General features: G+C 40.3%; 1 protein-coding gene across 1 annotated transcript in view; it reads left to right on the top strand.

Annotated features, from left to right (window-relative positions):
- The window catches only part of MANBA (mannosidase beta), a 47,245-nt gene extending 32,051 nt beyond the window's left edge, over window positions 1-15,194 (top strand). Inside the window, exons 12-17 of the mRNA XM_064450031.1 lie at window positions 1,222-1,440; window positions 2,743-2,907; window positions 4,745-4,889; window positions 10,403-10,545; window positions 12,354-12,611; window positions 14,787-15,194. Coding sequence (XP_064306101.1) covers window positions 1,222-1,440; window positions 2,743-2,907; window positions 4,745-4,889; window positions 10,403-10,545; window positions 12,354-12,611; window positions 14,787-15,011 — 1,155 coding nt within the window. The 3' untranslated portion in view covers window positions 15,012-15,194. The remainder of the gene's footprint in view (window positions 1-1,221; window positions 1,441-2,742; window positions 2,908-4,744; window positions 4,890-10,402; window positions 10,546-12,353; window positions 12,612-14,786) is intronic.
- Window positions 15,195-23,014: the final 7,820 nt, after the last annotated feature.

Here is a 23,014-nt window from a genome sequence, read left to right as displayed (position 1 = left end):
ATGCTATGATGTTTCTGTGATTAGCTACATGGGTTGCATGGCCAGTGCATGTGCAGCTAAGTGAGGTGTTCTGACTTAATACTGTTTTTTAGTTAAAATTCACTTATGCAGCGTTGCTGTCCAAGACAGAACCTCTTTTATGTTAAACCCATAGAATAATTATTTTGAGTGCCAGAAAGAACCATACAGTGAAATAATTTCACGTCCTGGGTAATACAGATCAGCTGAGGAAACCTGTAACTACTAGCAGTACTGGACTGTATGACCTCTAAGTTTGAGGTAAGACTTCAGGGAATCCAGGATATCCTGTAGTAAATTGTTCGAGTTTATTATTTATTACTCATGCCCCAAAAAAAAAAAAAAAAGAAAAAAGGAAGGGAGGGAATGAGGCTGTTTCTTACAATGAAGCACATGCCTAAGTGCTTTGCTGTATTGGAGCCAATTACTGTAACTTGTGACTGGTAACTAGCTCAGGCCTCTGTCTTACTACAAGTAGGGTGCTAAATGAATTCTACCTGCAAAAGGATTCCTTCAGTACTTTGTAAGGTACTGTTAAAAGGTTCAGTATACTAAATCTACTGAGGCTATAAATAAAGGCAGCTCTGAACAATTTGAAACGTAACTCTTATAGTCTAATCTATCTTAACATGCAGAGCCATCCAGAATGACAATAACCTGCAGTGCTACCATGCAAGCATTAGTAGCAGAATACCTTGGCTTTGTTAGGACTAAATTTAGGTGATTACTTAATAAAAAAGGGGAAAATCATGGCCTTGTTCCTGCAAAAACACTGCAAAAGTAATGATTTTCCATAAAGAAGTCACAGTACTCAAAATGTTAATGTTCCTTGAGTTTATTTTTCATGAGGCACACTTTAAATAGCTTTCATTAAGAATTTAGAAGCGTATAAAGATAGAAAATCTCTTGATGTGAGGAGAGAATCCCTTAGAACAGCAGAGCAAGCTATATCATGCCCAGCTGTCCTCCAAGAACATAAATAAGAAGCTAATTAAGCAAGTAAAGATGATGAATGTCAAGACACAAAGGGGAATGTTTCCTAGACGGTGACTCAGAAATTTGGAAGGGGCATGTTCTCCCCCCCAACTCCCCTCCACTCCCCTTTTCAAAACGCGGTTTATGTATTCAGATGATAAAAGCCAGTCACTTTGTGAGGGAGTTGTGGTTTTGTTTTGTGTGATGTGTTTTTTTTTTTAATTCCAGGAAGATAAGAGTCGTCCTTTTATTGCATCCAGTCCTACCAATGGCTTGGAGTCAGTCAAAGAGGGTTGGCTTTCCCAGAATCCTTATGATACCCATTATGGTGACACTCACTTTTATGACTACAGCAACGACTGCTGGAACTGGACAGTGTATCCTAAAACTCGTTTTGCTTCAGAATATGGATTTCAATCCTGGCCTTCCTTCAGTACAATTGAAAAGGTAAGGTTGAGTTTCCATACCTTACTGTCCCCTCTGCTGTCATATAGTGAGGGCAATGAGTGCCTCCCCAATGAACTACAGCATCCAAACTGTAGGTGGGATAATACATTGTTCAGAGTGGTATGGCACGGGTGGGATAGACGTGTCTGCTGGTGTGGAGGGAGGGGATGAAACTGGACTGTTTCCCTCTTCAGTGTTCAGTGTATTTACTGTGATGTTGCATGAGGAACCAAGTTTAGATGAGAGACTACTATGAGATTATTAATTTTAATAGTAATTCTATTTAATATATGTAGCTTAGTAATGATTGCCTGACAGCTGTTTCCTTTTTGCTGTGTCTAAGGATATGTGTTCATTTAGAAACAGAAGAAACATAACAAATGCTGAATTCTAATACGTATTTTTATCATTTTTACCAGTTTCTTAAATATTTTTTTCTTTATGTATTGCATATAAGAAGATCTGGTTTTGTCTCCTATTACATTTAGGTATTGTATATTCCTTCTTACTTATCCAGTTGGAGCAGAGACATATCATGCTGTCTGTCCATTTGTTCAGAAAGAGATTAATATCATGTTGATACTCATGCACGTAACTAAGAGTTCAGAATGTTCCTTTCAGTCTGCTGGGCAAAGTTTGTTATCTGAGACGTAATCAGTACATTCATCCACATTAATAACAATGAAAATTATTCAATCCAGCCTAAAAAGTAACAAATTTAAATGAAAAGATTTTATAGAGATTGTAATTACAATGAAAGCCTGACAATAATAACTGTATAAGCTATGCTGCATTGTTGTCCTTAGTTGAAAAAAAAAAACCCAACCAACATTTAATAAGCATTTGTTTTCAGAGTGAGGTTTTAAAAATATACACGTTATTGGTATTTATAGCCCTACTAACTTCTGTGACTTTTATGCCTAAATGTGTTTGACTAGAGTGTATTCTTCCATCTTAATCTAGGGTGTTTCTGGTTTACTACGAATGCCAGCAAACCTCTGAGGCCCCTGGGCCAAACTGAACCTTAGGACAAATAAGTTAAATGCCAGTGAGCCAAAAGTTGCTCTTCTGGATTCAACATCAATGTCTAATTTTATTTATTTGTGCAAGGAGTATAAGCAAAGGTGTTATTGATTCAAAATCCTTGCATGCTTGTCTAAGGCCCTATAGAAATATACTCCCAATTTTAAAGGTTTTGGATGATGTCAGCAGGCTGTAATGGATATCCTTTTCTGAATATCCTGTCAGTCATTAAATGCACATTTTGCCTTTTCATTCTGATCTCCTTTTTTTTAAAAAAAGGTTTCCTCCACTGAGGACTGGTCCTACACAAGCAATTTTTCTCTCCATCGACAACATCATGAAAATGGCAATGATCAGATGCTTCAACAGATTGGGCATCATTTTAAGCTTCCCCAGAGCACAGATCCCATAAAGAAGTTCAAAGATATTATTTACCTCACTCAGGTAACAGTGATGTCTTCAACATAAGTAACTGTCACTACTTGTCCCATGAGATACTGTCAGTGGTTAATCCTGGGCCTATTCTGTGAGATAATATTCAGTCATACAGGAAGTTTCTGCGCTGAAACGTTGGAGAGTCCAGCTTAATGTGGAACTAGCTTGTCTCTCGTTTATTGGAGAGAGACTCCAATTTTCATCTTAGAAAAGCTGGAATACTTCTCGGGGAATTTCCCAGAAACTGGCTCGATTGGTGGGAGAAAGTCTGGCTGCGTGTGCTGCCTTGGTCCCTGTCCCCAGCTGGGCCCACTCAGGAAGCTGGCTGGGGATGCAGGGATGTGCTGGCTTTCCTCTCTATACAATTGTTCCTAGTGCTACACTGTTGCTCCCTGTTCCAGGGTGAGGCATGTTTTGCTCTTCATGTGGTCCCTGTAGGCTTACTGCTTTGATTTTTGCCACAAGGCAAAAAAACATGAGCTTTTCAAACAAAGGTGTTTCTAGAGGGTGCAACTCACTATGAGTGAGATGATTAGTAGCTTCCCCACCCCACCCCAAATCAGTAGGTTATATTTTGCTATTTGTCTGTAGTAGTTTACCTCATTCTCATTTCTTTCTTAGTGATTTCTATGTGACTTTTAAATGATGTTAATGCTATTAGGCAAGCTTAAAGTGCCGCTACTTTTTGTTGTGTTCCAAGAATTTCAGAGACACTCATGATGGGAATAACTGCGCATTCACTAGATCTTTAATGTTTGAGAGCTGCTGTTAGCAAGTTTTATATAAAAACTAAACAGCAGGAGAACTTTAGGCACTGATGACAAGAGAACAAGGATAGACGATGCTGTGAAATTGAAAACAGGTAAAACCTGTACAGTGAGGTCCTAACTCAAAAAGCTATGAGAGTTTCTGCAAGGTTACGTCTGTCAGGGCCTTATTAACAGGTTAAACAACTTAAGAATACCAAAATAAGGATAGCAAAAACAATAAGGAGAGTAACCTTGGCTCTAGTGGTTAACTAGAAGTGCTATCTTTACCTTTTGAGCTGTCATAAAGAATAACTTTTTCCTTTATTTTGAGACTTTTTTAATAGCTCCACAGCCTAGTAATATACTTTGTGAAGAAAATAATCACAGAATCGCAGAATGGTAGGGGTTGGAAGTGACCTCTGGTCATCATTTTGTCCAACCCCCCTGCTTGAGCAGGTAGACATAGAGCATGGGTCACAGGAAGGAGACTCCACAACTTCTCTGGGCAGCTTGTTCCAAAATAATGGGCTGTTTGTCTTCTATTGAGAACTTGGCCAATGAAAAAATCTGAAATGTGTTTTTTAAGGGTAAGGTGGGGAAGGAGAGAAGAGGAGGTGGAGTGCGGGTGAAAAAAGGTTGCTCTTTCCATGTACAATTTTGACAGTATACTGGGAATGTGTTTTATATGTTCAGACTAAAGGGATGTGGACATTATGGTAATGTATACTGGAGGTAGTGCGGCATAACTTAAGTTTGCAACTCTTGGGTTTTTTTATTAACATTATTTTTTAAAATTATTTATTTTAAATTTATTTTTCTTTCCCTTGTCTTCTATTTGCCTTTCAAAGACCCTGTTGTCCAGCGATCTTCGCTGGCTGGAAGGCAGGAAGTAGCCCCGCCAGAGTTTCTCTAAAGATACTGCTTGTAAAGCTGTTGGAAGCTGCTAGGAATAGATCTCCTTCAGGCTGAAGTTTAAAGTTATATGCCATTGCTGTGAAGTCTATGTTGTATGTTGATATATACATACACACTTTGAAAGTAAAGTAAAATACAAAATATATAAATTTTTTTTAATGTGTGTTTGTTTGTTGACCAAGGTGATGCAGGCTCAGTGTATAAAGACAGAAACAGAATTCTATCGTTTTAGTCAAAGTGAAATAATCAAGGGAGAAGGACACACAATGGGAGCTCTGTACTGGCAACTCAATGACATTTGGCAGGCACCTTCATGGGCTTCCTTGGGTAAGTTTTGTGACGATCTGGTAAAAAGCACCAACTATCAGTCTTGTTTTGTTCTCCTCATCTGGAAGTATCGGAATAAGAAGTATGGCTCTGCTTTCTCTTTTCATCTTTGCAAACTTTGAACATGTTTCTGTCCATCCTTTAGAAACGCTTTCCAGAACAGTGTTTTTCGGTATCATCCTAATAGTCTGTGAAAGTGAAGGAGGGTAAAGAGCAAAGCAGTTTTTTTCCTATGGAAGTTTTGCTGTTTAAGTTCAGATCTAGCAGCCACCAACTCTTAACCTTGTTTTAGCAAGGTTTAGTTTAGATAAGTTAAAATTGTATGTAACTCCTAATTCCTTGAAATTTCTTTTTTTTTTTTTTTCATTTAAGCAGTATTCTAATTTTTCCCACGGAAATAATATCATTGAAGCCAAACAAAGCTGCCTATTAGGGAGCAGTGATGGTTAAGATTGAGGGCACAGCCTCCTTGTGAGGTATATTTTCAACTATCCTTGCTTTTCTTATGTAGATCTTCCTGAAACTGCATGTGATATATCATCCAGGTTTTTCTGGAGAAATTTTTGCATTTTTTGCGAGTTTAATTCTTCTAAAATTAGAAAGATCAATTATTTTAAAATTGGAGACTTCAAAGAAATTCTGTTTCCAAAGGGTCCTGTCCTAGAAATCCCTGATTATATTTATTGGCTCAGCTGTACAGACGCATGTATGTGCCCAGCCACCCTGGGTGAGAATGGACAGAGAGGGAGCTAGCGGGGTAGGAGGGTAAGAAGGAGCACCCATGTACAATTATACTTTCCATAATCCCAACAAATTTGGTTGATTTTTGTTTCCTCTGCCCCCATAGTAAAACAATCACAACCTCTCCCTTCTGTAGTTTTTTTGACAGTGCACTGCTGCCTACTGTCTGATCCTGTTCTGAGCAGGATGGGATTTAGTATGTAAAGGCTAGGCATCTAGATTTCTTCTGTAGTCAGCTCAGGGGGAGATGCTTATCTCTAGAGTGTGATTCATTGTGTCCTTAGCTCTCTAATAAGTGGGATGAATTATCTTCTCCGTGATGAATTTGATTTTCATAGAACTTCATATGACACCTCTCACCCAGCATAGCTTCTGGGAAGCTGTTAATAGGAGAAGATGACTAGCTGAGATTTGGCATCTAACTTAGTGTCAGGTGAGGCAAATCACTCTTTGTGACTAAATTATTCTGCTAATATGCTATTTATGCACATAATCTCCTTATATATAGTTTTTTCCTTTTAGAACACAAAAATTGAGTAATCAGACATATGAAGAGATAAGTCACTTATGCAGTAAGAAATAGGGGAGGAATGTGTACTATGAGGGAAGTGGCTGTGTTTCATGTTCCGAACATTATGTCTAGAAGTCATTTTGAAATGGAGAAGCTGTTCTATGGCAGCTGTATAGGACTTGGATAGATTCTCTTTCAATTTTAGTTATTTCTTGCATATTCTGTTTTTGAAAAAATCTTTATTTAAGAATTTCATGTGTGAAGAAATACAAGTGAACTAGAAACAGCTAAGATAAATATGAAGGTCTTGATCTGTTCTTAGAACAAAATGCCATTTGGCCTTGCTTTAAAAAAATTTGCCCACCCCATCCTTCTCTTTCTATGGGAGATGTTTGTCTCTCTCTCTTTTTGTCCCGTCCCGTCCCCCCCCCCCCGTTCATCCAAACAAAGTAACAGCAACCAACAAAGGAAAACAAACCAGTAGAAGAAACAGGCTATTTTATTTAAATGTGAAGGCAGTGGTCCAACTATAATGCTTATTTTTCTAGAGTTTCTAGACTTTTTTAGGAAATGTAATATCCCAATGTTCATTTGTAGGATTCTAGCAATGGCTGATGCTTTTAGGCCTTACGTGCCTCAAGAGAAAAAGATACTTGGAAAAATGTCTCTTTGTAAAGACAGGTATATTGATAGATGAAGTGATTGTGGAGACCATAAATGTCTTTACGTACAGAGCTGATGTCATTGTAGAAAATATATCAAATACTTGAATTATTCATATGTTGTTGAAGTGATCTTACAGAAAAGAAGCTCAGCAGAGATACAGCTGTCCCTTTGTTTTGTTCTATTCCCTCAGTGGAATGAGGAAGGGTTTAATATTCATTTAATTAGGCAGTGTGGTAGAGGGATTTTGAAATGCTAATGGTTGAAATTATGCAAAACTTCAGAGAAATTAGCTTTATTTGCACTTCAAAAACATGTTTCTGCATCCTGTTAGATGGCATGGTAGTATCAGGAATGAGTGCTTCTTATTTAAATCTCTTATTTCAGAGAGCCATGGGGGGACGTAATTTCCTGTACAAAGCGGAAGTGTTTCCTCATGAAGAGGGGAGGGAAGAAAATAGCAAATGTTTCTTTTGTAATGTACCTTTCATTCAATCCCAAGCAAACATCTTAAAACACAGCACAGCACTCCTGTGCTAGTATTTCTGCCTTCCTGTTCAGAACTAAATAACTTTTACCACAACTGGGTTTTGATTGTTAGTGCCTATTTTTGGAGCTGGTTTTGCCACGTTGAATGCTTTAGCATCTACACGGTGTGTTTTGGTGAAGAGTGCTGCGATACACATGGCAATTTACCCCACTCTTACACAAGTGTCACCTTGAGGTATTCAGTTCAGTTGTCATGAGATTCCCTTGAACAGATAACTGGCTTTTGTTGCAGGCTCAATATTTAGAGCCCCTGGTGAGCTGAAACCACAGGCTATTACAGGGAATAATAGATATGAATGATGAGGCTGAGGTGAGGAGAGAACTAGCAGCATGTTTCTCTGGTTGCATTTAATGGTGTGAAGTGATTAATTTAAAATCCGTTCCAGGGGAGCTGTTTGTTCTCACTCCTGCTATTAGTGTAGAAGGCTTCAGGAGTCAGAAAAAAGGGTACTGGGGTCTCCTTACAAACCTAGTTTTAGTTTGCTGTTCTGAAGTTTGATACCGCAGAAAGTGCAGACCCCGTGTTATTATCAGGAAAAAAATGGGGAACTTGGATTTCTTTAAGATTTCATTTAAATATGGGGGGAGGAGAAGAAAACCACCTCGGGGCTGTTTTAAATAACTTTTGATTGTTGCCTTTTGGCATGCACGCCTGTAACAGGAACATCTAAGCCCAGAGATTTCTCATGATAGCTACCTGATCTCCAGATTTCTTATATCTCTTTTTGGGGCAGGTGGACTATTTTATATGCAACTTGCCTATTTTTAAAAATCAAGAAATGTGACATTGGTCTTAAGGAAATCAGGGCAACAGGTAAGCTGAAGATTATGGCTTGCTTTTTTTTTTTTATCAGCGAGCTTCAGTTTTCTGTGCTGTCTGAAGTTACCTTGACAATTGTCAAGGTAAAGATCCTGTTGCTGGGTAAGTTATCTTTTGGAAGACTGTGTGATACTCCAGCAGTTGAGCTTTGGTTCTTCAAAACGGCTCTAGGTTTTTTTAGAAGGGAAATAATCAACCTTAAAAAGCTGATCTGAGGTAAGCAGACTAGTGATGTTTTCAAACAACCCAAAACAATAGCTGTAGTAGTTGAACCCTAGAATGAGTTTTGAAATGGTGCAAACTTGTAAGTGTATGGTTTGTTTGCTTTTGTTTGTCAGTTGGTGGTTTTTGTTAGTTTTTTTCCTGGCAGGAGTGTAATGCCAAATTTAGACCGAGTTGTTTTCTCCACTGTACAGGTTTCTTGAGGCTTTCTGTATCTGCTGCCTAGGTAGCAAACCTTCTGTCTTTCCCTCCAGTAACCACTGCAATGTGGTTATGTAATCCAGTTGTAAATCAAGGTACAGTAGAAATTGAGGGTAGGGCCCATCTGAAGAGGAATGGGATTTTATATTACACTAAGTAACAGAAACTGCTCTACTTCAATTGCATTATTCATTTTCATATTTAAGACAGTCGAAGCCTAGATTTTCATAAGGTAAATTAAACTCGGGAAAAAAATTCAGGTCAGCAGGCACTGAAAGCTCAGCCCATGCTAGGTAACTTGTCTGAGCTAGTGGTGGCCTCTGTGAGGCCTGCAGTGAGCAGCATCTATTGCACTGACAATTGAAATTCCTGAGAGTCTTGTGGCAGTCCTGAGGGCTTCAGAGAGTTCAGCCCCTCCCAAAACCTGAGGTTGGGTGCAATGCCCGTTTCTCATACAAGGCCCATTGCTTTTACTTTTTAGATCAGATGCTGCCCCGAGTTTACTCTGTTTCAGATGATCCATCCCCAGTCTAAATCTATCATCTTTTCAAGTTTCTTTGACCCTAAAAGTAATTTGTTAGCACTCTCTGGTTTTGGTGTAATTCTTTTAGACCACCAGTGTCTTCTGCCAGAAATTGTTCTTGGAATGCAGGAACGTGAACAGTAGCAATATGCTGAACGTGTTTGTCAGTTTATCAAGAGTCTGTTTTGAAGAAACTCAGAATCCTCTCCTGAAGTTTTCTTTCAGACTTCTCTTTGGTTTGCTTCAGTGCTGTTAAGTTGAAGGCTGGTCATGTTTTGTTGGCAACAGTCTGACCTCATAGCACAGTTGAATCTTGTATGAGTTTTCCAGGCAGATAGGAGCTTCTTTTGCCTGTTCTCCAAGCTAGCTCATTGTGAACAAGGTGATATGCAAGGTGCTAAGCTGGAGCAAATGCACTTTGCTCTATACAAAGTTCATGCAGGCAGAGCATGTTCAGGTCTGCCTGTGAAAGCCACAAACACACCCTTGAAAGACTATATCACTCTGGATGAAGTCCTTAATTAAGAGATGTTTAAAAGTGCTAAGAGCTTTGTACAAGCACCAAAACACAGAGGTAATTAGTTACAACAAAAACATATTACTGGAAATATTTTTCAGTATCCTTGGACTTTAAACCTCTTGTATAAAACAAAGAACCAGAAACAAGAATGAAAGCAGTATCTAACTTTTCTTTCCTTATGAGACGAATCAGTTGACTTGCTACTTCTTTTTTTAGTGCTGTTTCAATGACCAGATAATGGTTGAGCAAAGACAGAGGTAAAATCTGACAGTGGGTGCTAGATGGAAAACTAATAGAGAAAGAAATGGAAGCAGCTCTTCTTTCAAAGTGGTTGTGTGGTGGTGTTGCATCTGGCAAGATGGCTTTTTTTTGAGAGGATGTAATATTTGATGACTTTTCCAGTTTATTCCAGCTGCTTGCTTAATGTGTGGTGCACGGTGTCAGTTTTGTTCATGTTACTTGTGTTTAAGGATTTATTTAACTGAATAACAGCATAGCAATGACAGGACCAACACTTATAAAATGTGACCTTTTGGTGAAGCTTGAAGAAAAGCTTGAAAGAGCATCAAATCCCTTCCAGAGCAAAGCCTTGCCTGGAAGAAAACAAGAGTAACTTTAGTCATTCTCTGCACCTGATTGAGGTGAAAAAGGGCAGGACCCTTTTACCTCCTGGCATAGCAGGACCAGAGAGCACAGGAAGGGATTGTGTGCCAAGGTAATCTTGGGTTCAGTCTGAATCTTTCTTTCTTTTAACTCTTTTCAGAGTATGGTGGTAAGTGGAAGCTGCTCCATTATTTTGCCCAGAACTTCTTTGCACCACTGCTGCCTGTGGCCTATGAAGACAAAGGTGTGTTGTACATTTATGGTGTCTCCGATCTTCATGTGGACCACAAGTTGACTTTGAGGGTAAGTCACACCTTGCTCACCACTCCTGTGTCCCTACCACAAAAATGTGAGAAGCTGAAACGAGCATATCTTTGTAGACAAGCTTCAGTAAGTCCATGCTGAAACACAAGGAGGTGCAATTCTTGCCTTTAATCTTCTTAGGGGTAACGCTATCCTTTATTATAGCAGTAGGTACTGCTTCACAGATCAAGGAATTAATTGCCTCGCTTATAGCCTGTAGGTATAGGCCTGAAAGAAACTATTCTAGTGAAATCTTAAAGGGATTGATGGCTAAATAGAACAAAGTGTGAAAATGGTACCTTGCTACTTAACAAAATTGTTCCCTGGTTGTTGGAACTAGATTAACTGATGGAGTAGGGGGAAAACGGGGGATTGTACCATTGCTTGCCAGTGCTCAAACTACACTGCTTTAGGAAAAATAACTAGATTATTTTCTGAAATATCAGCAGAACATCTAGGTGTACTTTAATTGCAAGGTCACCTATGCAATGTCACCATTTCACAACTGATGCCATAACTGTTTTCTGATAATGCTATAGAAACTGATAGGATTTCTTAGGCAGTATTTGGGCTGCTGAGCTGTCCTGCAGAGCACTATCTTGCTTTTCAATTCATTATGTTTTGTTGCTGGTAATCATATTGGCAACTGGATCCCAAATTAACTTAGGGGCCATTTTGCACTATGAGATACAATTCCTCACATAAAGGGAGTCCCATGTGAAAAAGCTGTGAAGGATGGAAAAATAGACCTAGAGACCTGGAATGACTTGCTAGTCGTTTTGGAACTAGTAGTACAAGTATGTCAGTTTCTAGTTCACTGCTCTGTCTGTTGGGCTGCCATGAATTCTCAGATTTATAAGGTTACTTATATATAGTCTAGAAAATGGTTGCAACTTCTGGATAGTCAGTCCTTAGAGTAGGACTGCACTGAATGAAATAGTTTATTTCTGGTCTGAGTTACTGTAACAGGCTTAAATTCAGATTTTTCTGATAATGGCAGAGAAGCATTGGCAGTTGGGTTGTTCCAATGAATACTGTTTTTTGCACTTCAAGAAAATTTGGAACTTAAAACTTTTGAAAGGAGTTAAGATCTGTGCCTGACTGCAGACACCTGTTAAGGTCAAAAATAACCTAAAATGTGTGAAGAGAGAGAATGCTGTAATTCTCTTCAAGTGCCTGTCTTCCAAATTCTGTAGGTTTTTAAATTTTTGTTTTTAATTTAAGATAAGGGTGCATTCATAATGCATGTGTGATCTCTGGGAATGTATGTTTTACTGTATTAATATAACTTCCATAATCCTTTTTAAGATGATGTAGATTGCTTCTGTTTAACAGCGATTATGCAGAAGCTCTAGATACCCAGTTGCGTTACATCAGATAACACTAAGCAATCTCAAGGAAATCCTTTGTTTGACTTTTCCTCCCCTCCCTAATTAAAAAAAAAAAAAAAAAAAAAAAAGAGTAAATGGATTAGTCACTTACTAATGCCATTTCCCAGCACTTTCTTGGCAGGAATTGGCAACCCCCTCCTCTCAAGGAGCCTGGAGAAAACAAGAAGTCTTGTAGATCAAGAACAACAACAGATCCAGACTGTTTGAAACTGACTTCTCTTTAGGTTTATATAATGAGCTAATTATTATGCTGTATTAATTGTTAAGTCTTTGGGGAGTTTCTTGCTAGGTGGAAATTAGCTGGTACTGTCAGGAGAACATCTCTTGCAATAAGCAATATGAAACCTAGGATGCTGGGTTAGCTTCACAGATGTAACTCTTCTTCTAAGCTTTGTGCTCTCTCAACATCCTTCGTAGGTGGCTGTGCATGCCTGGAGTTCTTTGGAGCCAGTATGCACCCTTGCCAAAGACGGTGTGATTGTTAAAGCACAAAGTGCTGTCCCCATCTACAAGGAGTCCATAAATGACTTGCTGGAAAGATGCAGAAATTGTACCAGGAAAAGCTGCGTTATTACTTTCTGTCTTGTGGGAGAAGACGGGCTGCAGAGTCCTATGAACTATCACTTCCTTTCATCTCTAAAGGATGCTGTAGGATTAGAAAAAACCCAGCTTAGTGTAAGCATCAGTCATGTTAAATTACTCTATTTGGCTTTGCTAATCTTCCTGTTTTGAGTTGTTTGCCTGCTATGCAGTATCTGATTCCACTGAATGTTCTTTCTCCTTAGCTGTTGTGATTCTAGCTTCTATGCTGAGTTCCAAATCAGGTTTTTTTTTTTTCTTCTTCTGTGTTGCTATATGCATATCTAAATTACTCTAGTGGGATTTGGTTTGGGTTTTTGTTTGGTGGGTTTTTTGTTTGGATTTTGTTTTAAATAATGAAGTCTCCGTTTCATTTGTTTTGACTGTCTTTCACCAGAATGCTGCAGCATTGCTCCTTTCATTCTTTTTGTCCCTAGACAGCAAACAGCATCTTCGAAAGTGTTTCGGCTTGCAGACAGTACTGTGTGTCAGTACTAGGTGATGCTAGTTGAGTTGAGTGTGCAGTGCATTATTGTCAGCAGTATTTCCTACTGAAGTGCTCAAACTCTGATATGCAATATTGTGTACTATTTTTCTCCTTCTGCAAATCCCTGCCCTCCAGCTAAGGGTTCTGATTTGCATTGGTGATTATTTCTTAATATCTGGCAAGTGTGTCAGTCTTCTGGACAGGCACAAAAAGCATCCATGTTGTATAACACTGACATTTAGTCCATTTGCTGCTTTTCCTTAGATTTCATCCACTCCTAGCAAGCATGCTGTCTAAATCTAGAGAGTAAGCATGCTCTGTGTGTTTGTGTGTTAAGCCTTACTTCTTAGCATGTAAATCTTATTGCAGAATTCTTAATCAGGAGATTGGCAGGATGGGGACCTGTGTGTTCTCACATTTGCCTTCCAAACTGCAGCTTTGCTACAGCTAAACTAAACAAGGGGGGAATAGAGGTCTTTAATCTCTTTGAATCTGGACCAGAATAATTGCTTTACAAAAAGAAAATGGGCCAGATTTTCCCCTCTTACCTCTTTCATGGCAGCATGGCCTGCCTCCTGAGTATACAAAGGAAAGAAATCAGCCTGGTGTGTGGTGGTTTCCCCGCTTCCTCCCCCACCGGTGGCACAATCTGGAGTCTGAGTCATGCTGGGGTTTTTTGCGGATGACATCATCAATAATAAAAGCTCTGTAAGTGGAGCATCGTTGGGAAATTTCAGTCCTTCTTCCCATGGCTGTGTTGTCTATGCAGTACTAATTAACAAGGATAGCTAGCAAGGAAAAATGCAAAGCGGTTATTTTAAGAAAGTATGCAGCTGTGATTTAAAAAATGATTCTGCTTTGTGAGAAGATGCTGCTGCTATATATAGTTACTAATAAACTAACTAGGCTTGCAAATACATTGCTAATCCAAGCGCTGCTCTTCATAGCATTGCTTTTAAAAACATGAAGGCTTTACTGTTTCTTCAGAAAACACAAAATGTAAAGCATGTATGCTTTTTCCTAAAAATGAATGGTGTTTTTCTTGTAAGCAGGATGTGATTTCTGCACTTAACATAACTTGTCTGCTTTTATACTGGTATTTGAAAATTATGTAGCATATTTCATGATGGTGAATGGGGAGTGTTGCATCAAAATGCATCCTGCATGTGCTTTTTAAGTCTCTCTGAGATTAAGTACTGCTAGAACTCAATATAAAACGTGAAATACTAGGACAAGGTATACAACATAGCTGCCTTTGTAAGGACTTCACTGCCATGTTCCATTAAGACGATGTGACCTCCTGTGTTACTGTGATTCTTACCGTCTTTTGCTTCTGTGTATTTCTATTACCGATGTAATTGGAAGGGCCAGCTACTTTAGTAGTTGTGAATTTATAGGTTGAGAGAAGTGTGTTGGTGAAGGGCAAATACCTTTCACTGCGGTCAGTATAGGATACCAGTACTACGTACAAGCCAGATTACCATTTTCAGTAATTTTCATAAGAAGATGGTAGAGTGATAACACTTCATGGCAGTTTTCTACAATCTGTAATATTCTGTAGGAAGCTATAATAACACTTGCAGTTTTTGATGATTCTTACATATGAGTCCTGTTGGTTTGACCTTTTATTCCAGAAGAGATTTCCATAAGAGAATAGTAATTTTGATCAAATGTGGTTGTTCAGTCTGTTTTACTGATATGCAAGGTCTTTCCCGGTTTGGGTGTAACTTGTTCTTATTTAACATGTATATTTTCATTTATTTATTTATTTATTTATCTTCCAGGCCTCTGTATCCCAACAAGATGACATTTATGTATTTGTTCTTCAGACCACTGCAATTGCTCCTTTTGTTTCTCTGGATGTAGGGAGCATAAAAGGCCGATTCAGTGATAATGGTTTCCTCATGACCAAAAAGAAGAAAGTGGTTTTGTTTTTTCCTTGGGAACCTACCAGTGTTGAAGAACTACAAAAGTCACTAACCTTGACCTCTCTGGTGGATGTTGTCTAAGGATACTTCATTTCCCTTTAGATGAGGAGTGAAACATGAAGAGGAAAAAATCAGAAGATTTTGACTGAAGTTGAAATAACATGCCATTTGAGCTGACTAGAGAACATACTGTCTATTCCTGTCATGTGTGAATTTTAACTGCTGGTTCAATATAAAGATACCAACAGCAAAGCTTGCATATAATATATGTGGTACATTTGAAAATAAGGCTTTCTCATGTAATGGGGAAAAATATATCCCATGTATAAAATGGGAGGGGGGAGTTGGTGCAAGAGAGCTAGTCTGAGCTCTCCAGTTCACATGAGGTGAATTACTGGGTTGTGAATTCATCCTAAGAGGCAACAGAAATATGCACCTCCAGACTATGGTTGTAAAAAAAAAAAATATTAAAAAAAATCCATATTTCTCCCAGTTTTACTATGCCGTAAGTGGAAATTTATCTTGGGCTAACAGCAGGGTCAGCGGGGGGGCAAGGGGGAAGGGCAGGGAGTCAAGCTGGGAACACCTCCACAGGCATGGGCCCATTTGGAGTGGTTTAATCTATCTACAGCCAAATTGGGGGAGCGCTAGTCCTACCCTTTCAGATCTCTGGCTGTTGCTCTGTCAGGTGTCGTGCCTGCCTCCTGCAAGGTAGGCTTCCAAACAGACATGAAACCCAGGCTGTCTAGTCAGACATCAGGCAGATCTGTTCCCCCTTCTCAAAGGGGAATTGAGTACAAGGCTTGTTTTCTTCTCCCTGCTCATGCAACATCGAGCAATAACCTTGTGAGCTCTGCATCTAGCTTTGCCTCTTCCCAGAGGGCTGCAGGTTCAGTCACAAACCTCTTGCTGCTGCATGAGATCCTGCATAATATGTCATAGTACAAGATATGCCTGGCTGTGGGAAAAGGAACGGGGAGGAGAGCTGACCAAAGCTGCAAAGAGAAAGGAGGCGGTACAGGGAAGAAATGGTCACGTGAGAGGACCACAGGGTTACAAGTGACTGCTTTTTCTCTTATCAGATGCACAGTGCAGGGGCTGCTGTTCTCACTCGGACATTGCTGTGCAGCCATTCTGTTACCTCCTGGCATTCTTCATGAGTGGCCCTGTGCTCCACACTGATCATCCTTTCCTTCCAGAGGTGGAGTTGGCTTAGCTTTGTTGGTCAAGCAAATTGTGTCATAATTCTGTAGTGTGGTGGTTTGGTGGTTTTGTGGGTTGGTTTTTTTGGGTGTGTTTTTGGTTTGGGTTTTTCATTTTTTTTCTTTTTTTGGGGCTGTGTGTGACCTTTAAAATATGGACATCAACAAAGGAAAACCTCAATATCTTAATTTTGCTTCTTTGTGTGTGGGTTCCCCATAGAAGGCACTGTTGACTCATGATTAGATCTGGCGCACATTGAACTCCTTAGTCTAAACAAATGGTGCTTTACCTTCTATTCTCTTTCCTAGTAAGTTTTTAAAAATGTTTAGGTTTCCCATAGAGATGTTGTCTCATTTTGGCATTTGATACAAAGAAAATAAGCTTGCTTCAGCACAGGGAGCTGCTGTAGCCTGTGGAATTGAAAGCCTGAGGGTTTGGCTGTGAGGAAATCCAGGCCACCGAGCCATGCCGTGGGCAGGTTGCTAAACATTGGGCTTGTTTGACAGATGTGTTTGAAACACAGCTGGGATCTTGCTGGGGTTCCACAAGGTCCCTCTCGCAGTCCGAGCGAGTATTAACTTTCTTGCAAATCACCCAGTAGAATCAGCACTTCATAGTAGAAGGTTTTTGAACAAGCTCTACTGGTGTTTTCCACCTTCATAGCAAAAGCAGTGCATGGTGGTGGTGCTGGTGGCCTGCAGCATTTGTGGGGAGAGTGGCTGTATGTTCCATTGGTCAAAGAACTCGGAATGGGGGGTTGTTTTCTTGCAGTGATCGCAGTTTAAATGGGCAAAGAGATGAGCGTATTGACCGATGCTTGGCAATCTCTGGTGCTTTTTGAATTGGGCGTTAACTGGAACTACCGTACTCCTGAGTGAGAGGAAAAACTTAAAGATGAAAGGGAAATGATAAATTGAAGTTGCTTCCAAATGCTTTATTAGGTCACTAAAACAACTACAGCTGCATAGGAGGGCTTTCCTGATTCAAAACTTTTCCTAGTTGAAAGAAAACATGAAAGCAGTTAAAATATGTATGTGTATGTGCTAATGTTTATAGGTTATATAAAATAAAAAGGGAAACTGATAGTCATGAATAAAACATAACAGTTAGAAAACACAGACATTGATAAAGCAATTTAAAAGTTCTTCGAGAGACATCCTGGGCCAGCAATACAAGAAAAAATCCTTCCGTTTTTTCGGTGTTCTGGAATCAAAGCAGCAACAGAGTCAATATAAGGTAAGGATGAAAAAATGTGAAGAAAATATGGAATAAATATGACTAATAAATATTGCTGCAGTGTATTAGGAAGAGGGCAGATTGGTTGATGTCTTTCTGTTACGTTGATATAGAAATGTCTCTTCTAGTAACATCTGGATGGAATTTCAAAATGGTGCTTCATAGTGTTAAAGAAAACTTTCACAGAATGACTTGTTTCAAAGACAATCAAGAGGACTATCTGAAGGTCAGTGATATTTGTTATTAGTGCATCTCAGAATAAGTGGAGTTTCAGAGATGTGGAAAAGAGCTTTTTGAATTGCTATAAGCCATAAACCATGAATTTGGATAACTGTGACCTTGCTTAGCCTGTCATGAGTTTTAGGCAAAATCGTGAGAGAGACGATGTGGTACATGATCAATAATTGATGAAGTGGCTATGCAGCTAATGCCTCTCAGCACTGTTATGCAGGAGAGCATTATTCTATAAAATGGGGTTTTCTGCTGTTGCTTTCTGCAGTTACCAGATTGGTGTAAAAAGGCTCAGACAATTTCTTAATTATTGTTATTTTTGAAGGTCAGAAGCTCCCTAAAGAGTGGGTCTATTCTTTCTCTCTGGAAAGCTTCAGTTCAGCACTAGGTGCTGTTATGAAAGATTAGCAATTGCTTAAGCCAAATGCTTTAGCTCAAAACAGAATTTAATGTGGGGAGGTGCACTTCCCTTATTGTCTTAATAGCCTTAATGTGTTCTTTTGGTTTCCTGGTGTCGCAGTAGGTACGTATTTATAGATGCTATTTTTCTTCTCTCCCCTGTGCAGCAGTGGCTCTAACACGTACCTTTGTTAACCATTTCCCCTTGGTACTTTTGCCGTTGCATATTGTGCTATACTTGGTTACATTGGTCTGCCTTTGTCTCAGATCAGGGCAAAGATAGGAATGCAACATCCATCTGTAGCCATCGGAGTGCTGTGGGGATGAGCAGCAGGAGCGTTTGGTAAGTGTCACGGTGCTTGTTCTCAGTGTCACTGAATTATTGGTGGCAACAGTAGAGGGGAACGGCCTCATCAGTATTCTTTCAGGCTGCAGCTTGCAATGCTTTGTTCAAGGGATCACCAGGTTTGCTTCTGCTGATGGCCTTTGTTTGCTTCCGGGCTCCCTCTGGGCTGCCCGCCACAGATGGCGAAAGCAGCAGTCAGAGATCCCCTCAGCAGGAGCCGTGACAAATGCCCTTCCAGAACAGAACTTGAGAGCAGGTTTTGGAAGAAGGCTGTATGGCGTTGGCTAATTCGTTGTACTAACACTGGTGTCTGGCAGAGGTTTGGCTCTGAACCCATGCAGGACCTGCAGAGACCATTTTGATCCTTAGAGGGCACCTCTTTGTTGGTACTTTCTGCGACACAAGGAAGACTTATTTTGCTCCAGTTTACTGGAGCACCTCCTTGGAAGATTTTCCAAGTTATTTTATGTGTTTTTCCAGGAAAGAAGCAGGTGAATGTATCTAAAGTTCCTCTCTCAGTCAGTGTTCATAGCTCTTTGTTAGTCTTGTTACCTGCTGTTTACATACCTTGGGACCTGGAGAATTTTTCTGCCTTAGAGGCATATCTTTCTTCAGTACTTTTACTTCTGTTAGTTCCCTTTTGTTTTTGGAGGTGTGTAGCAGTGACCTGTAGTGGCATCAGGTGCAAAGGAACAGGCCAATGAGTTTCTTAGTAAAGGACAGTTCGGTTTTGTGGCTTACAAACTGGCCTTTACATTGTCAGAATCAGTTTTCTTTCGTACCCTCTGAGTGGTAAGTTGAGTCATCCAGGAACTTGCGGTTTGAATGTTTAAGGACATGTTCCAGTCAAAGAAATGGGTTTACATAACTCTGCTTTCCAGTCAGATGTTACGAGATAGTGAAATGAAAGCCCCAATTTAGTGTATACTTAATTGTATAGAAAAACAAAACATTGGGTAGAAAAAGAAAACCCTAGTGAAAAAATACAGAACCTTAAAATTACTTGGTTTTGTCCTCTGCCAACATTGAGGAGAGGCCGTCTTACTCTAGGAAGCAGAGTCAGTTAGTAAAGACCTGTAAATGTCAGGTTTTATTATTAGTGTGTGCTGTAGCCAAAATAGAGGTGTCTTTGGTCTAGGCCACTACAGCAAGGGAAACATGCTGCAGCATGAAGGGAAACAACACCCTGAGGACTAGTCAGGAGGAAGGTGGTGAGTCTGGTTGCTTGCCAGGACCTGTTCTTGGAGGTCTGCTTTTGGAAGTTGATCTTGATACTTCTTGATGGTCTCTGTACGTGCAAAGTGGTTCAGTACTGCTCTTTCTCTGTGTAGCTTGCTTTCTTTGTGTCTGGCTGTTGGACAGGAATGGCTGTGGTAGAAGGGCCGTCACCCTTGCGTATTAGAACCTTTGGCCTGTGGATCGATCCAGGGTTATGCCGAGTGGGGAGTTGGGTAATCCAGAACGGGAGCTCTAAATAAGAATGAGCGTGGTCTGTTGAGCTGATGGGGAAGCATGCTGTTGTCAGATGCAGAAGGTGAAAGTTTCAACTCTTTTTCATGGTGGTGAAAAAACCAAAACCTTAAATGCTGGCCCCGATACCTCCTTGCAAATGCTGATTGCTAGGCTTTTGCCAGATTTGCAGCTTATCTTTCTTCTCGTGTTGCAGCAGTCCTCTTTTGCCTGTTGTAAATAAGCTGGATAGCAATACTCTGGCATCGCCAGCCCTGTGATTCTGTCTTACCAACTAGCATGTGATATACCAGGATTTAAGCTTCAGCTCACTTCCCCAACAACTGTAAAGAAGCAATGGTGTGAGCCAGGCCCTCAGGTGGTTTCCTGTGAAAGAAAGATTGGAAAGCTCGATCTTCCTAAGAGTTGTTCCATGGCACTGGTAGGAAGCTGCAGTTGGGTTGCCCAGCCTGAGCACTGGTGAGGAGCTGAGGATAGCAGAGGAGCTTCCATGAAGAAGCAGGCCTAGTGTTTAGGACAGTGACGTGGTTTGTGTATCTAACCATCTGCTACTTATCTGGAAGGGCTCTGGCCACAGATTTGCAGTTGTACTGTAGCCAAATGCAGAGTTTTTTGCCTGCATGCTGAAGATGAGAAGATATTGAGGTGACTACACATCTGAAAGAGAAGAGAGGCATTAGTCCTGCTCCTGTCTTTCTGGCAAACGTGGTTGTATTAGCTAGCCCAGAGCGTGTGATGCTCTCTCTGTGCTGACTCAACTGGAGCATTGGCAAATGCTGCTACAGGCCACAGGTTAACTGATGTAAAGTCAGTCACAGGTGTTCTCCCTTGCAGTGTGTAATGAAGTCCACTGAACTGCTAGTGCTCTTCTGTATTGTGAAAATAGCAAGGGTAAATGGATGGCTGAAAAATTTCTCTAGCAGTTAAATGAGTCCATGGGGAAGCCTCTATAGGCTTTGAATAATGTACATACTACAGCCTAGCTCTAAGCGGGGCATCAGGTGGCTTCATAACCCTGAATACAGAAAAGCACCTCCTAGGTAATTAACTTGTGCTGTATTTTGCTTGTAGCTGTAGAAATCTTTTGAAGGTGGCAGAATTTTGGCCCGTGCCTTTTGCAGTTACTCCAGAACTGCTCTACTGTAAGAGAAGATGGCGTACTCCAGAGCCAAAGGCCATGGATGGTGGGTGAGCGTTGTCCGTTGCACCCTGAGCTAACGAATGGGCACCACCATTCCTGTCACTTAGTTGGAGGGAGCGAGGAGTGTCATTCTTTTCCCTTGAATGTAGGTAAACAGCATTTCACTTGCCCAGAAAAGGGAAAAAAGACACTTCATACACCACCACATGCAGGTAAGATTCTTATCCTTCCTGCAGTCCACAAACTTTCAGAGTGCTGCTGAGAACTTCCCTCTATCACACTGATTTCCAAGTTTGTAAATACATGCCGAGATGACACCACAAGCTTAGAGCTGTGGCAGCCAATCTAAAATCAAGGCAGTTTAACTTTCTCAGTAATCTTTATATCAAATGTGGAGGAGGCCTGTAGTGTTCTGTTGTCACAACTTACTTTTGCTGCATTCCACAAGCTTCTGGCATTTATTACTGCAATGCAGTAGCAAAATAATGTAGCAAGTTCCAATTGCTGCAAGTGCAGATTAAGTTTAGAATTATTTAAAATTTTGATCCTCATTGTAATTACTTTAATTTTTAATACTAAACTTGACTGAGGATGCCCAAAGGTGACACCTCTCTACATTCTAGGGGGAAAAAAAAGCTTAATTAGAAACCTTGTTTATTTTAATATTGATCCATTTGAATATTGCAAGTGTTTCCAGATAAATCTGTGCAGCAACTGTCAAAGCGACAGGAAGCGGGACTAGCACTCAGAGGGACAAACCCATGAAATCAGCTTCTAAGGATCAGTTTGAGGTTGTTGATTGATTGATGCTTTTTGACCACACCTCCAGCCTCAGTGCTTTAATTGCTGATTGAAATAGGCACCACGCTTCCTGCACTATGATGCAGTGCATTGGAAGAGCCCACTGTGGCGTGGGCCTAGTCAGTACTTCTGTCCATCCAGCCACAGTGCAGAGGTGTGCTCTGAGTAAATAAGAGCTTGCAGCTTGCTGGGGTGATTTTCCTAAAACTTCTAAAGGAAAACATTTCATTCAAGAAACTTGGTAACTCGGTTCTTGCTGTTCTTTCATGTAAGTTGTTGCGGGACGTGGGGGTTTTTTTTGGTTTGGCTTTTTTGTGTTGTGGTTTTTGGTGTGGTTTTTTGTGTGCAGTGAGGGCCACATGCTACCTTACAGTGCTGAATGAAAATGTAAGGCTGAGTTAGACCATTACTACCTTCTTTTTAGCAGTTAAGAAAGAGTTTTTTTCTTCTCTCTAAGCCAGGTGTAGATGAGAACTCTCAGGCAGCAAATTCCTGGGTTCCTGCAGGACTATTTTTTGGTTTATTCCATCACACTTGTGACATAGCAATGGCACTTCCTTTGCAGGTAAGGAGGTGTAAGAATAAATCTATGACTGAGGCGAGCAGATATGATGAGGAGGCACATAAATAATCTTGACAGTTACCTGTTAGGAAATCTGCTTTAGATGTTTATGTTAAGACTTGTCTGCACGGCTGACACTTTCTCTTGCTGAGCCAAGTTCCTCTGTACACTACCGTCATCCTCATACCTGCAAGGAGATGGACCTTCTCCCAGATGCCACCAGTACAAGAATCAGTGCACCCTGGACAGGGTGGCCCCCTACTACTAAGAAAAAAGGTAAAGCAGAGCGAGTAAAGCTGTGTGGTTTAGCATTTTCTATTAATTGAGCTGCTTGAGGTAAGCACGAAGCTCTCCAGTAGGTTGGCTCTGCCAAATGAGAACACAAGATGACACAAACGTCTCCTACGGGATGTCGAGCCACTTTCTGTAGTGTGTCCTATGCTAGCTGCTGTGTTCTGCCTCCTGCGCCTGCCTAGCTCTGAGAAACTGCGGCATGCCTGGCAGCACATACTTAAGATGCTAAGGGTTAATGCAGATGGGAAAAGTTGTCCTATTTTGTGACTCAACTGTAAAAAGTTAGTGTTCCTCTTTGAACTGGTGAGAATACTTTAAAATTAATATTTCTTTATTTCTAAATAAAGATGGGGGTGGGGGGAAGGGACCAAAGTCTTTTGTTAAATAGACTGAAACTGAGA

Source organism: Phalacrocorax carbo, chromosome 4, assembly GCF_963921805.1.
Source record: "Phalacrocorax carbo chromosome 4, bPhaCar2.1, whole genome shotgun sequence".
Lineage (NCBI taxonomy): Eukaryota > Metazoa > Chordata > Aves > Suliformes > Phalacrocoracidae > Phalacrocorax > Phalacrocorax carbo.
The sequence above is the reverse complement of the archived record's forward strand: the minus strand, read 5'-3'. Positions and strand labels throughout refer to the sequence as shown.